The 12,483-nt window shown below is 39.7% G+C and overlaps 1 protein-coding gene across 1 annotated transcript in view; it reads right to left on the reverse strand.

Annotated features, from left to right (window-relative positions):
* dtx1 (deltex 1, E3 ubiquitin ligase) overlaps window positions 1-12,083 on the reverse strand; it is a 243,864-nt gene extending 231,781 nt beyond the window's left edge. Inside the window, exon 1 of the mRNA XM_068005892.1 lies at window positions 11,609-12,083. Within this exon, the coding sequence (XP_067861993.1) occupies window positions 11,609-11,876 (268 nt within the window). The 5' untranslated portion in view covers window positions 11,877-12,083. The remainder of the gene's footprint in view (window positions 1-11,608) is intronic.
* Between the last annotated feature and the right edge of the window lie 400 nt (window positions 12,084-12,483).

Below are 12,483 nucleotides of genomic sequence, written 5' to 3' on the forward strand. Positions count from 1 at the left end.
AGAAGTATGCACCTAAGTAAGTGCAATTAATCTGGTAGAAGATAAGAATGTTCTCTTCAAATATTGTATGTAGCAGGAGATATGGAACAGAAAGTTTAAATGAAATTTTCAATGGTTTTTAATTAAAGAAGCATGGAGTGAATATTCCACAATATTTTTGCATTTGTACCTAATTATTCACTTAATCGAGTCTATTTCCATCAAAAACCTGGATGTCATGTTCTCTTCCTTGTGTCACTGGTTTACTTTAATTGTATCATATTCTTTGATGTTCTGCTTTACAGAGACAAATTGTTATCAAATGGTATTATAAACATTCAAAGTAAGCATAGATGCCCCTATTTTTACACAAACTTCAGCACAACAAAACAGCATTATTTTGCAGATTGTACAGCAGGAATGTGAAGGAGATTGTGTTGAACACTCATGGAGCACATGCAGTGCGGTGCTTCAAATATTTGTTGCAAAGTTTAAAAAAAAATCAAACATTGCAGTTACACTAGTGTGAGTCCATACACATTTTGATTACACGACCATTGAGGCTTACAGGACAGATAGTTGTACATCTTGCCACATACATGGAGGTTCATATTTCATTGGTTGTATTATGTGTGATCTACATTTCCCGGGCTCTCTATTAAATAATTTGTTTGAACTGCAGTACAATGATTTCTATGTTTCTACTCCCAATATCAATAGATCTGTAATGTGCTGGGAATATCACTTCAAATTTGTGCAATCAATGTCTTGTACCAAATCTAAGTACCATACAATACATCAAAATGGTTTCTAATATCCCTTCAGAAATAGCATCTCCTATAATTACACTTAACTTTAAAAATGTATGCATTCGCTCACAACTAAGTGATTGCAGTGCATATATCAACTGATCTATGAAATGTTTCCTAAACGAATATACCTTGAGTGCCATGTTAGTACAGGTTTCAATGTACAAGAATAATTGCTTGGAACAAAAATAGGTGCAAAAATGCAAAATACAAATATATCAGAAACATGTTTAATTATCATCAGCTCAAACCTTAAATGCAGGTTGTGCAATACATTTAAATAACCTTGTTTGTGAGGCGTAATTTATACAATGTGCCCAAGTTTAAAAAGCCTACTTTCTGTGTCCACTTAATTTTTACAGCCGTATTTACAATTTACTGTCAAAGGTCTATCCCTGTTATGAGAATGCATTTACCATTATTATCCAATGTAGCATGTGCATGATGTAAATTATTTATCTATATTACCTGATTCGTTTCAAAGTATTCAAAAGTGTGTCGTTTCTGTACTTTGGAGGTGACATTTTGAAGCCTTCTTTCGAATTTTTTTCCTAACAGATACTGGTTTGGATATTTTTCATTCATAAATATCTCTTCTGATTTTTTTTTAATTTGACAAATTGAGCTAATGTTCTCATATCTGACAGAAGATTGTTTCCCCACAGTCCCATGGCAAGGAGAATTGACTCAGTGAAGTAGCAACACTTTCGAACAAATATCATTTTACTTTGAAGGGATATTAAAAAAAGAAAGGCAAAATTGGTGCAGGAGCTAATTGAATACAAGTTGCTAAACTTCCTGGAAATGAGCATGAAAGAGATGCTATCTATTGTGTTGTGGGCTTATGAAACTATAAAGTATAATTTAAACTATAAATTATCTTTAACTATCCAAAATACCCATTCCAACCAGATATATTTCCCTTTGGGCTTCTAGTTAGTTCTGGTATCAGTTGTGTGCCTACAGGTAACATTTATTTATTATATATTATATATATATCTCAGCGCTCAGTTATTCATAATGAATAGTACTTCACAGTCAGACAGATGTAATTACAGGAATTCATAAATGATACAATGCATGTTACTTTCCTGCAATTTTAATATAGGTCTATTGATAGCTCAAGGCAAGCAAAATTTCATATAGCAGTGTTCCTATGAAGAGTCGTCAAAAGCTAAACCGTTCAAGAACATAACCATTTAAGCTCAGAGTTCAAAAGTGATATGCTATGGGGTAGTACTGATAGTATTGGGTAGTATAAAATGGAATGAGCTGATGTGGGATTATCTGGAGTGGGTTAAAGTGGTATCAAATATGTCAATCAGATTTTTAATGTGGTGATAGGCACAGATAACGCAGATCTAAGTAAACTATTTATCTTGGCTTGCGGGTGCAGGACTAGAAGACAATACAAAATTAACAATCTTGAAGTGAAACCCTCAAAAGAAGGAACAGAAAGTTCTAGGGATGCAGATACACATATAGTAACTTATATCTGCTTGCACTTCCTGTCAACTTTTTCCATTCTAAATTCCTATGTCCACATTTATAATTGAACCTGCCTATGTAAACTTGTCACACTGTAATGACAGCCCCCCCAATGGAGGCACTACATAGGAGTTAAATAAATGTGGACATAGGAATTTATAATGGAAACATAAAAATAAGGACAGAATGCATCATCTTAAACGGGAGATTGAATGATATCTGCATGGCCTGAATTATATACCCCAGCCTCCAGCCCAACAGCACTTGAAAACTACATTTGGTCTTGACTTCCCATGAGCAACACTACAGGAGATTGACTGGTAAATCTTTGAGGGTGGGACTGCAGGTTGAATAGGCCATTAATATTAAATGGAATTCTGGGTTTTATAAATAGGGGCATTGAAGATAAAAGTAAGGGAAGATTTTGAATTTGTACAAAACATGTTAGGCTACAGTTGAAGTATTACATACAGTTCTTTACACTCCTTTATAGGAAGGATATTAGAACCATGGAAAGGGTACAGTGAAGATTTACTAGAATGATACCAGGATTGAGAAGTTACAGTTATGAAGAGAGGTTCAAAAATTGTTTTTTTTTCCCAACTGCAATAGAGAAGGTTAGGTCAAGAGCATTTGGATACTTTCAAAATTTCAAAGATTTTGGGAGAATAAAGAAGCAAAAAATTGTTTCTACTGGTTGGTGAATTTGTAACAAGGGGACATAGACTAAAGGTCACTGGAAGAACAAAGGGGTAAGTTAGAAGAATTTTTTCACACAGTTATTAGGACATGAAATGCTCCACAACAACTGGCTATTGAGACAAAGATTATAGGCCAGATTTCCCTCTGTGGTGGCAATGCAGCAGCGTGGCATTTCCACTGCCCTTCTGACCCCATCATAACCCAACCCATTTTCCTGGGTCACGGGTAATTTCCAATGCAGCATGGGCTCTCGATGGGATAGCTGCCACAAAGAGGGTGCCCACTGCTGCAGAGGGAAATTGGGCAGTGCAGGTGGTGGAGCCACTGCCACAGCACCCAAAGAGGCAGAGAGGGCACTTTAAAGGGGCAGAAGAGCCCCGAAGAAGAACCTTGGATGAAGCGTTTCTAGTCCCTGGCCAAGGCTGAGGATTACAAAGGTGACGCTTTGGGCCAAATTGGAGAGCAAGGAGGCCATAACTGGGCCCTCTCCCTCCATTTTGACACTTTCGAGCCTTCCCATTGCTATTCCAGGGACTACTCGTTCCCTAGAGACTTCACCTTAACGTGGTGGGAAGGCATTATGCTCCTATGACTCAGAGCTATGCTGGCAAAAGTATAACTTCTGGTAGGGATGCCCAAGGCTTACAGGTCAAAAGATAGGAGCTAGACTAAACGCAGTGCACTCGTCCTCCTGGTTGGGGATTGAGTCAGGCTAAGATCGTGGGTTCAAGTCCCACTCCTGAGACTTGAGCACATAATTTAGACTGACACTTCAGTGCAGTACTGAGGGAGTGCTGCACTGTCGGAGGTGCCGTCTTTCAGATGAGATGTCAAACTGAGGCCCTGTCTGCCCTCTCCAGTGGGCATAAAAGATCCCATGGCACTATTCGAAGAAGAGTAGGAGAGTTCTACCAGTGACCTAGCTGGCATTTATCCAACACTCAACATCACTAAAACGGATTATCTGGTCATTTGTTTCATTGCTGTTTGTAAGAGCTTGCTGTATGCAAATTGGTTGCCGTGCTTTTCCTACATTACAACAGTGACCACACTTCAAAAGTATTTCATTGGTTGTAAAGCGCTTTGGGACGTTCCAATCACAGGGCAAAATATGGGTTTGACATTGTTTTTCTTTGATGTAATATAAAACTTAATTGTAATAACCACTGTATTATCAAATATAAACATTATTATGAGCTCTATCTAAAATCAATGAGTTTGGATCTTTGCAAAGTGTTCTATCATTTGTGTACTTCCAAGTAGATTATGAAAAAGATATGGGAGAGATAAATAACATTACATAGAATGTACAGCACAGAAACAGGCCATTCGACCCAACTGTTCCATGCTGGTGCATATATTCCACACGAGCCTCCTCCCACCCCTCTTCATCTAACCCTATTAGCTTAACAATCTATTCCTTTCTCCCTCGTGTGTTTATCTTGCTTCCCCTTAAGTGCAACATGATGTTGATATCAAGGGTGTTTGATACCATAATTAAATAGTGAATGGAACTTTGTACATAATATCACGACGGTAGTTATTAACTCTATACTATTGCTTAGCTCCAAAAATTATAAATCAGTTTTGGTTTCCTTACTTACTAAAGTGTATAAACCTGGAAAGGAAAAAAAAAGGACAATATTGTGATTCCTGGGCTCTGAACTAGAAAGATAAATTTAAGGTATTCTCACTTAAGCAAAAGGAAACACGATACAAGTACTTAAACTGATGAGAGGAATTGATGAAATAAAAAAAATCCTCTTATTTTCATTGAGTACAAGGTGTGTGATAACGTGATATGGTAAGCTTTGAATGAAATTCTTCTTCAAGGGATAATTGATATATGGAACAAAACTGCAGCATCAAGGGGCTGAGGCAGTAAAAGCAACATATTTCAAAAAGAAAAGAATCTGCATAAATTTGTTTTGATAATCAGTAATGAGTTCTAAGTAAGGATAATATATATATTAGGTAAATGTGGGGACAAAGCTTTGAAAAGAATTTAGATTACAGTGGAAAATGGTGGAACGGGACAAAATAGTTCATGTATGAAAACTTATCTGGGAACTAGCTGGATATGCCAAATGCAATTTTCTTAATCCTAAAGTGCTTGTGTTCCTTACGTGCCCTAAACTCAAACCATTGGCATACACAATGCCTTAAAATGGAGATAGTTGCAAACTATTGGTGGGGATAATATTCCCTGATGTGTACAAAGGGAAACCAGAAGATATGACAGTGAGTGTAACTGCATATTATTACGTGTTTGTATTGAAGCAAGGTAAATTCAGCATTCATCCAACATTACATAATAACATAAAGCAAATTGGAAAACTGTGAATACATTACGCTTTTCTCCTCTAGTTTACAGAAGATGATTATGCTATCCATCAATTTACATGTCCAGGAACACTATTAGTTAAAATAACCCTTATTATATTTAGACTAAAAGAAGCCTTCAAAAAGGTAATATTTTATTATAATCTCTCAATGTTGAAATTTCAGTAAGAATACCTCTAGTTTCCAAAATGCTTTCCTTCAACCTACTTTTTACATTTGTACATAACAAATTACTTTTGTAATAAAGTACGAGATAAAAAGGTCAGTTTCAATTCATTGAACATACCATGAATGTCTGCCACTTGAATTTAAATTAAATCCACAACCCATATTATCAACTGTAAACTTTATAAATTCTGACAATTGATAGTTTTTTCTCTACGGATTATAAATATTCCTAAGTTTTAACTGCTGAATTTATACCTTCGGTTTCATTAGATTTGCATTATCCCCTGAACTACTCCACTAATGATATCATGGGTTGAATCTCAGCCATCATTTCCACACAATCTGCTCAATTTATACCATTAGGGAAACAGTTCATCAACAAAGGAGGGATACTGTAATATTGCCAATAAAAATTAAAGCACATTTTCAGGACTTAGCATTTTTCAGTACTGGGGTTTAGTGAAAGGCCCATTCGTGTCAGAAGCTACATGTGTTTAAAGCTACATTATTAGTTTGGGATTTACAACAAAAGAGGTAAAAGTGTTCTCAAAATGCAATGCGTTCATCTAAAAACAAACAAATAATTCTGGTTATATTTATGATTAGAGTTCCAAAAGTGGTGACAGCTGTTTTGGTCATGCTCCATCTACTCATGTTTTCGTTTGACAGGACAATTCATAACTCTTAAATAATTATAATTAAAAAGGACACAATCCTCAAAAACGTGCATCAATCAGAATTACTTTGAATGGAAATCACCATTTCAGGGTCTTGTGCAAGAAAATTGTTATCAAGGAATCACACCAGATCCTTTCCAACATTACCTACGAGTACCAGTTTGTTTGTCCATTACATTTTGGTTATAGATTACAATCCACATTCCTAAAGTCAAGACCAAGGAGAGCAAGATCTTGATATTAGTGCAAGATATTTGATGGTTGATCTATAAAAAGTAGGCACTGGTTTGCTCTAAAGCCTCTGTGCAAGAAGTACCAGAATGTTTCTACTTTTTTAAAGTAATCCTATTTTCAATACTTTTTTTAAAACTTAAATATAGCATTTGATCTTAGGACTGTAACCCTTGCTGTTCCAGGTGCAAAAATGAATTATAGCCATTTTGCTTTCATGATAACAATGTACCTTGATAATTCAGTTAACTAATTACTCAGAAGAAGAGTTCTTAACTTGTAAATTTGGGCACAATATGCAGCCTTTTATTTTTCCCCCAAGTTAGCCAGGGGTACGGTAGCATAGTGATTATGTTACTGGATTTAGTAATCCAGAGGACTGGACTAATAATCTGGAGACATGAGTTCAAATCCTGCCACGACAGGTAGGGAATTTAAATTCAGTTAATTAAATAAAATCTGGAATAAAAAGCTAGTATTAGTAATGGTGACCATTGTCATAAAAACCCATCTGGTTTACTTATGTCCTTATCCGGTCTGGCCTATATGTGACTCCAGGCCCACAGAAATGTGGTTGATTCTTAACTGCCTTCTGAAATGGTCTAGCAAGCCACTCAGTTCAAGAAGGCGGCTCACCACCAAGGGCAATTAGGGATGGGCAATAAGTGCTGGCCGTTCCAGCGACGCCCACATCCCATGAATGAATTTTAAAAAACTTCAGTCTGACCTTCAGTCAGAAATGGAGATTGGTTTGTCCTATGACAGTCCATGATCACTTCGTTGGTCACCATTCATTGGTCGACAAACCAGGAGGTGTGCTCGAGCAGTGTGGAAACAATCTCACAGAACCACTGTTCTATCCCTCCTCTAAAATCACAAACTCACCCCAGGAGTAGCCCATATTCTGCAGCTTTAAAAAAAGAGGCACACTTCTACGTTAGTGTGGTGTTCAGAAATGTTGCAGGTGTGCAGTAGCAAAGTATGAGCCTTGCTATGGGCCCTACAATCAAAATATAACTGAAAGATTATCTATATATCTGATTAAATGATAATCACTTCAACTCTTCTTCCCACCTCCTGTCCCAATTAGATCTTAGAATTAAGGTATAACTTCTAATAAGACATACCTTGTTTACAAAAAGGTGTGATGACATCATTGCTTTGGCAACATCACCATGTTCTTAATTGCGGCCACCATTATTATGTTTATCTTACTTTTAATAAAAGCTACGCCAAAAAGTGGGAGAGTTTGTGCTGCGGCAGATACAGGGCGGCAAGTCAGCAGAACAATCATTCCACATGTGGCAAATTCAGCACCGGGCCTCGTCTGTATTTAACCACTGAACTGCAGTCACCAAGCGAGTGTCCAGACGCAGTTTGCCGGTAACAACAGCAATTTGGGCCAGTTGCCATGCCAACTGAGGGCTTCACGTAGGTCCTGTGTTGGTGGGGTGGTGATACTGAGGGGAGTAAGCCTAGACCAGCAGTGGCTCGCAGTTGTTTTTGTGGAGCCAGGAGGAGCACTCCTGCCCCTTCCAACTTCGCAAAATATAAACATTTTCAAACTTTTTGGGCCTTTTTTCAGTGGCCTTTAAGGACGGTCAGTTAAGCTGGAAGAACTAGTTGGAGCCTACTGCTGTCCAATTTCACACTGGGATCCTACAACCAAAGTAGGACCCCGATTTGAATAACCATATAAGTCTGCCGCCTGTTTCAGGCGGGTGCCTCGGGCAACTACATGTCGCCTGGTTCAATTTTGCGTGAGGTGCACTTCCAGAGTCAATCAAGCCCGGGAGATTGCGACCTGATTTTGGACCCCGTTTTGTCTATTTTGTACCTGACAAATGGGCACTTCAATGTCCAGTTTCTCCCTCTTGGTGTCTGGTGCAGTGCAAGCTTGCTGCTGCGCAGTGCAGTTTTCAGAACCGTTTATTCTGAGCTGTTCCAGGAACTAAGGCTGCTCTGAAAATTCCACAGTGAGGCAATATTGTTCCTTTAAGATAGATCTCCAACCAAAATTAGCAATGACAGACATTCCAAACACTGACATGGAAGTCCAAAAGTTTAACTTTCAATTTCAATATCAAGTAAATTTGGTTGCCTCAGTTCTACGAGTCTTCCATCTGTGATGTCATGGGTCAAGACTTAAGCACAGTCCATGCAGTGTCTATTCCATAATATTGTCTAGTAATAGCTCATATAAAACTTGTGACCAAGCAGTCAATAAAATTTACAGTGTTGATTCAGGAATTTGAACACAAGATTTTAAAAAGCACCCATTAACTACTGTATTATTTTTAAATATTTACTGTCCTTGCCAGGATAAACTTTAAAACAACTTTGGGTAGCTGAGTAAAACTGCCTGTTTAAATTGTGCAGACATGTGAAAACAACTGCTAACTTTCTTATGGTGCAGTGCTGTGGTTATCATTTCTAATACGTTGATTATAAGTGTTAATCAACGTATTAGTCAAAGAGAATTTAGCGAGGACACAGCTACAAGCTACATGTTGCTGAAGTCAAATCACCATGCCAACTCATATCTTGAAGTCCAGGTTTTATGTCAGTATGACACTGGCATCAATAAGTGGAAATGGCCTCGAAAACTTCTACTCTGCAAGTCTCTTAAGTTAGCTGACAAAGCAGTTGCCAATGAGGGATACTTCTGTTGCATCCACTGTAACACCTCTGGCATCTGTCATGGCCGTGGATTAGATGGATAAACACAGTTAAATAAGTATTGGTTATAAACACCATGAATTTCATAATTTGTCATAAACTTCAGGATAAGAGTAAAAATGAAGCTGTACCAATCATTTTTCTTTGAACACTGGAAGTGCATTCGAGTAGAGTCACTCCAGCTGTTAAATACCCAGATTACCTTTGCAAAGGGAAGTTACTGAACATGGCTCCTGGAATCAGAATCCTGTGTTCACACTACAGTGAATCTCAGACCAGAGAAGTCCTGTTGTGCAGGCTTGCCAGGTGTGAAATTAAGAAAAGCCTGCGAGCGAAACGTCAAAACTTTTTTAAAAATAGGATGCTAAGTTTGGTTCTTCTTAAATTGCATCCTAGAAATACTGCAGTGAATATGTACTTTGCAAATAATTATTGTGCTACCCTTCCACCCAGCTTCTGCCATGAGCTAAAGAAACCTGTAAGCTTAGCTTGTCATCCATCCATGTCCAAATTCAAAACTGGGCTGTTACACTGTCACAGTAAGATCCGTTGTTGCCAGGAAATGAGTTGTAAGATCAAAAGTGGACTCTGGTGTCTCTCGAATCCCACATTTACATCAAGCTGTCTACAAAAACACACCATCAGATCAACTCACTGCTGGAGAGGTGAACTTCTTTCCTAGTGTGACTCCCAAGTGCACACTCCAATACCTTCTCCATTCAGCTTTAAAGACGTATCAAGAAAGAGATTGCAATAAAAAGCCTGAACAGCAAGTGCCTCGCAGGAATTGCCCCTCCACTTTTATTTATATTTGATTGGTATTCTGAACAAAATCTCCAGGCTTCAAATAAAATCAAAATGATTCCCCCTCACAGGATCAGGATTTATCCTGCTGCCAGTGAATAATCAGTTTGATATGATCTGATAATCGCTTTCTTTTTATTTGGAAGATAACTATTTGAATGCATCAGCATTATTAGAAAAGTGATTTTGCATTTAAAGATTTTACTGAGGCAATCATATCCAGACTGTTTCAGATTGCTATTTGTTTAGATGTTATCCTGCATCAGTGTGCAAAGTGCTGCTTCCATCCCGGTAATAAAACAGCTACAGCAAGGGGGCTGCCAAAATATTCCAGAAGTGCTAGCATAAATTTGGAAGAATTGGACATGTACTTGAGGACTAATTTGCAGGGTTGTGAGGAAAAAGCTGGGGTGTGGGACTCAATTGGACAGCTCTTTCAGAGAGCACGAATGGCCTCCTTCTGTGCTGTAAGATTCTATGTCTTATTCCTGTCACTGCACATTACCCTATGGAGTACTCTATACTGATATGATTCAATCAGCAAACAGTTTAAAGACTGGACTTCAAATATTTATAACACTGAATCTCAGACCAAAATTCAAAGAATGCATGGCATTTAATATTGCTGATAATATATCTGCATCAACTAGAAAACTACAGTCCATAATGTCCACACTGCTACCACGGGAATAATGGATGAGAAGGATTAATTTCGAATGACTTAAATTCTTTTCTTTCGACAATGTATTCGCCAACTCTACCGAGGTCCGAAACAGTGCCATATATCTATGAATATCTATCGCGGAGAAAGGATTAATCTTCCGCAGCCTTTACTGAATATTGCAGTGCCTCTGCGCCAGATTTCTCGAAGATACATTCAGTCCCATCGGCTAGAATATCATTGTACCAGTGTTCCGCGCATTTTTACACACACACTGATGGCGGAAATTTCCCCCCCCCCCCCCCCCCCGATGTCTCGGTACAGCTACAGATACTCGTAATGTTACTTTAGTGAACGAAATTCTTAAGAATTGTAGCAATAAACCTCGAAATAATATTCGGCACACAATACAATTATACCAATATCTTCTGACAGATCTAGTCTGCATCAGTTGCACCTCTGGGCAAAACAAATGCAATTGAAGTGGAAATCCATTGGCATTACTGCAGATGTTGGACGTAAAGCAAGATCCAAATCAATTTCAACCGCGACTCGTAAGTTTCATCGGTTGGGGGGGGGGGCGGGGCGGACTTGATTTCGGATCATGTTGGAGGGGAGAGAAAACTGCAATTGATTTTTTGCCGCACTGGAGACATAAATCTCACCGATACACACCGAGAGTGTCACGTATGGAGAGGCTCTGTGCCTTCAGGAGGAGCCGTGCATGGTCCACATGGGCACGGCTCATATGTTGGGTGTGAAGGCACATTGATCGCACGTCCACTGATCCCTTCCGTGCACTGGGCAAGGCTGCATTTCCAAGATTTAGCACAGCGTCTGAGGGCTGACATTAAACGCTCGCGTCTGTCACCAGTGCATTTTAATGTTATTAAAAGAAATATTCCAAACACTATTAACACCGGCCCTGGCTACCTCGATCTTCTCGGTTGGGGTGGTGAGATTTTACAGGAAGTAGGTGTGGTTAAAAAAAAAACACACACATTTTGTTTTGTTTTTTTTTGGGGGGGGGGGAGGTGACAGTAAATTGAGGTGAAAGTGGAACTTACCTGTATCCTGCCTGAACTGATGCATGGATTGCAAGTCGATGATGTAAGGGGAGAGCTGAGCCTCCGCCTGCCCCAGCACCACGCTCCCCCTCGCATTGCACTTGATGATGTTCTCGATGTGGTGACAGACGGTCGCGCTGTACGGTCTCCAGCGCCCGTGCTCGTTCAGCCATTCCCACACCACCACACGGGCGAAATTCTGCGGTGGGAAGCCGAAGCCGTTCGCCGACAACATCACCGTGGCGGCGGCGGCGGCGGGTCGAGCCATGTTGCTTGCTGCTGCTTGCTGCTTGTTGCTGCCGCCGCGATCAACGGGGAGGTTTGGATGGGCGGGGAGGGGTCAAATTGTCACCTCCTCCCCCTTCTTCTCCTTTTCGCTTTTCTCAGGTGTGAATGAGCCGTGAGGAGCAGCGAGCGACCCGACCCGACCCGACCGAGCAGACCGCCTCGCTGGCAGGCTGGCAGTCACACACACACACACACACCCCACCCAGTGACTGACTGCGAGCCGCATCTGACGCGCCGAGGGCGGGACTCGGGCGAACATTGATTGGCAACGTGTGCCGCTTTGAAGATCGCCGAGAAAAACAACAACAAAAAAAAGCAGCGATTCGGGGGTGGGGTTATTTTTTTTCGTTGTAAGGCGGAGAAAGGTTTCACACACACACAAAAAAAAAAGAAACGAGGGAGCATCAAATTAAAACACCCGGTGTAAAAGGCAATGTTTTTTTTTGCTGCAAATTGAGAGCCGAGTGACGGGAAATCTTTAGGATGCCGGTGATGTGCCACCAGCGCGGCACAGACATCCACATTGATTTTCCCTCTGGATGTAAAATGTTAGCAAACTAGATTTGAGTAACTAGTTGTAAACAAGG

The sequence above is a fragment of the Heptranchias perlo genome, chromosome 25 (assembly GCF_035084215.1).
Source record: "Heptranchias perlo isolate sHepPer1 chromosome 25, sHepPer1.hap1, whole genome shotgun sequence".
Lineage (NCBI taxonomy): Eukaryota > Metazoa > Chordata > Chondrichthyes > Hexanchiformes > Hexanchidae > Heptranchias > Heptranchias perlo.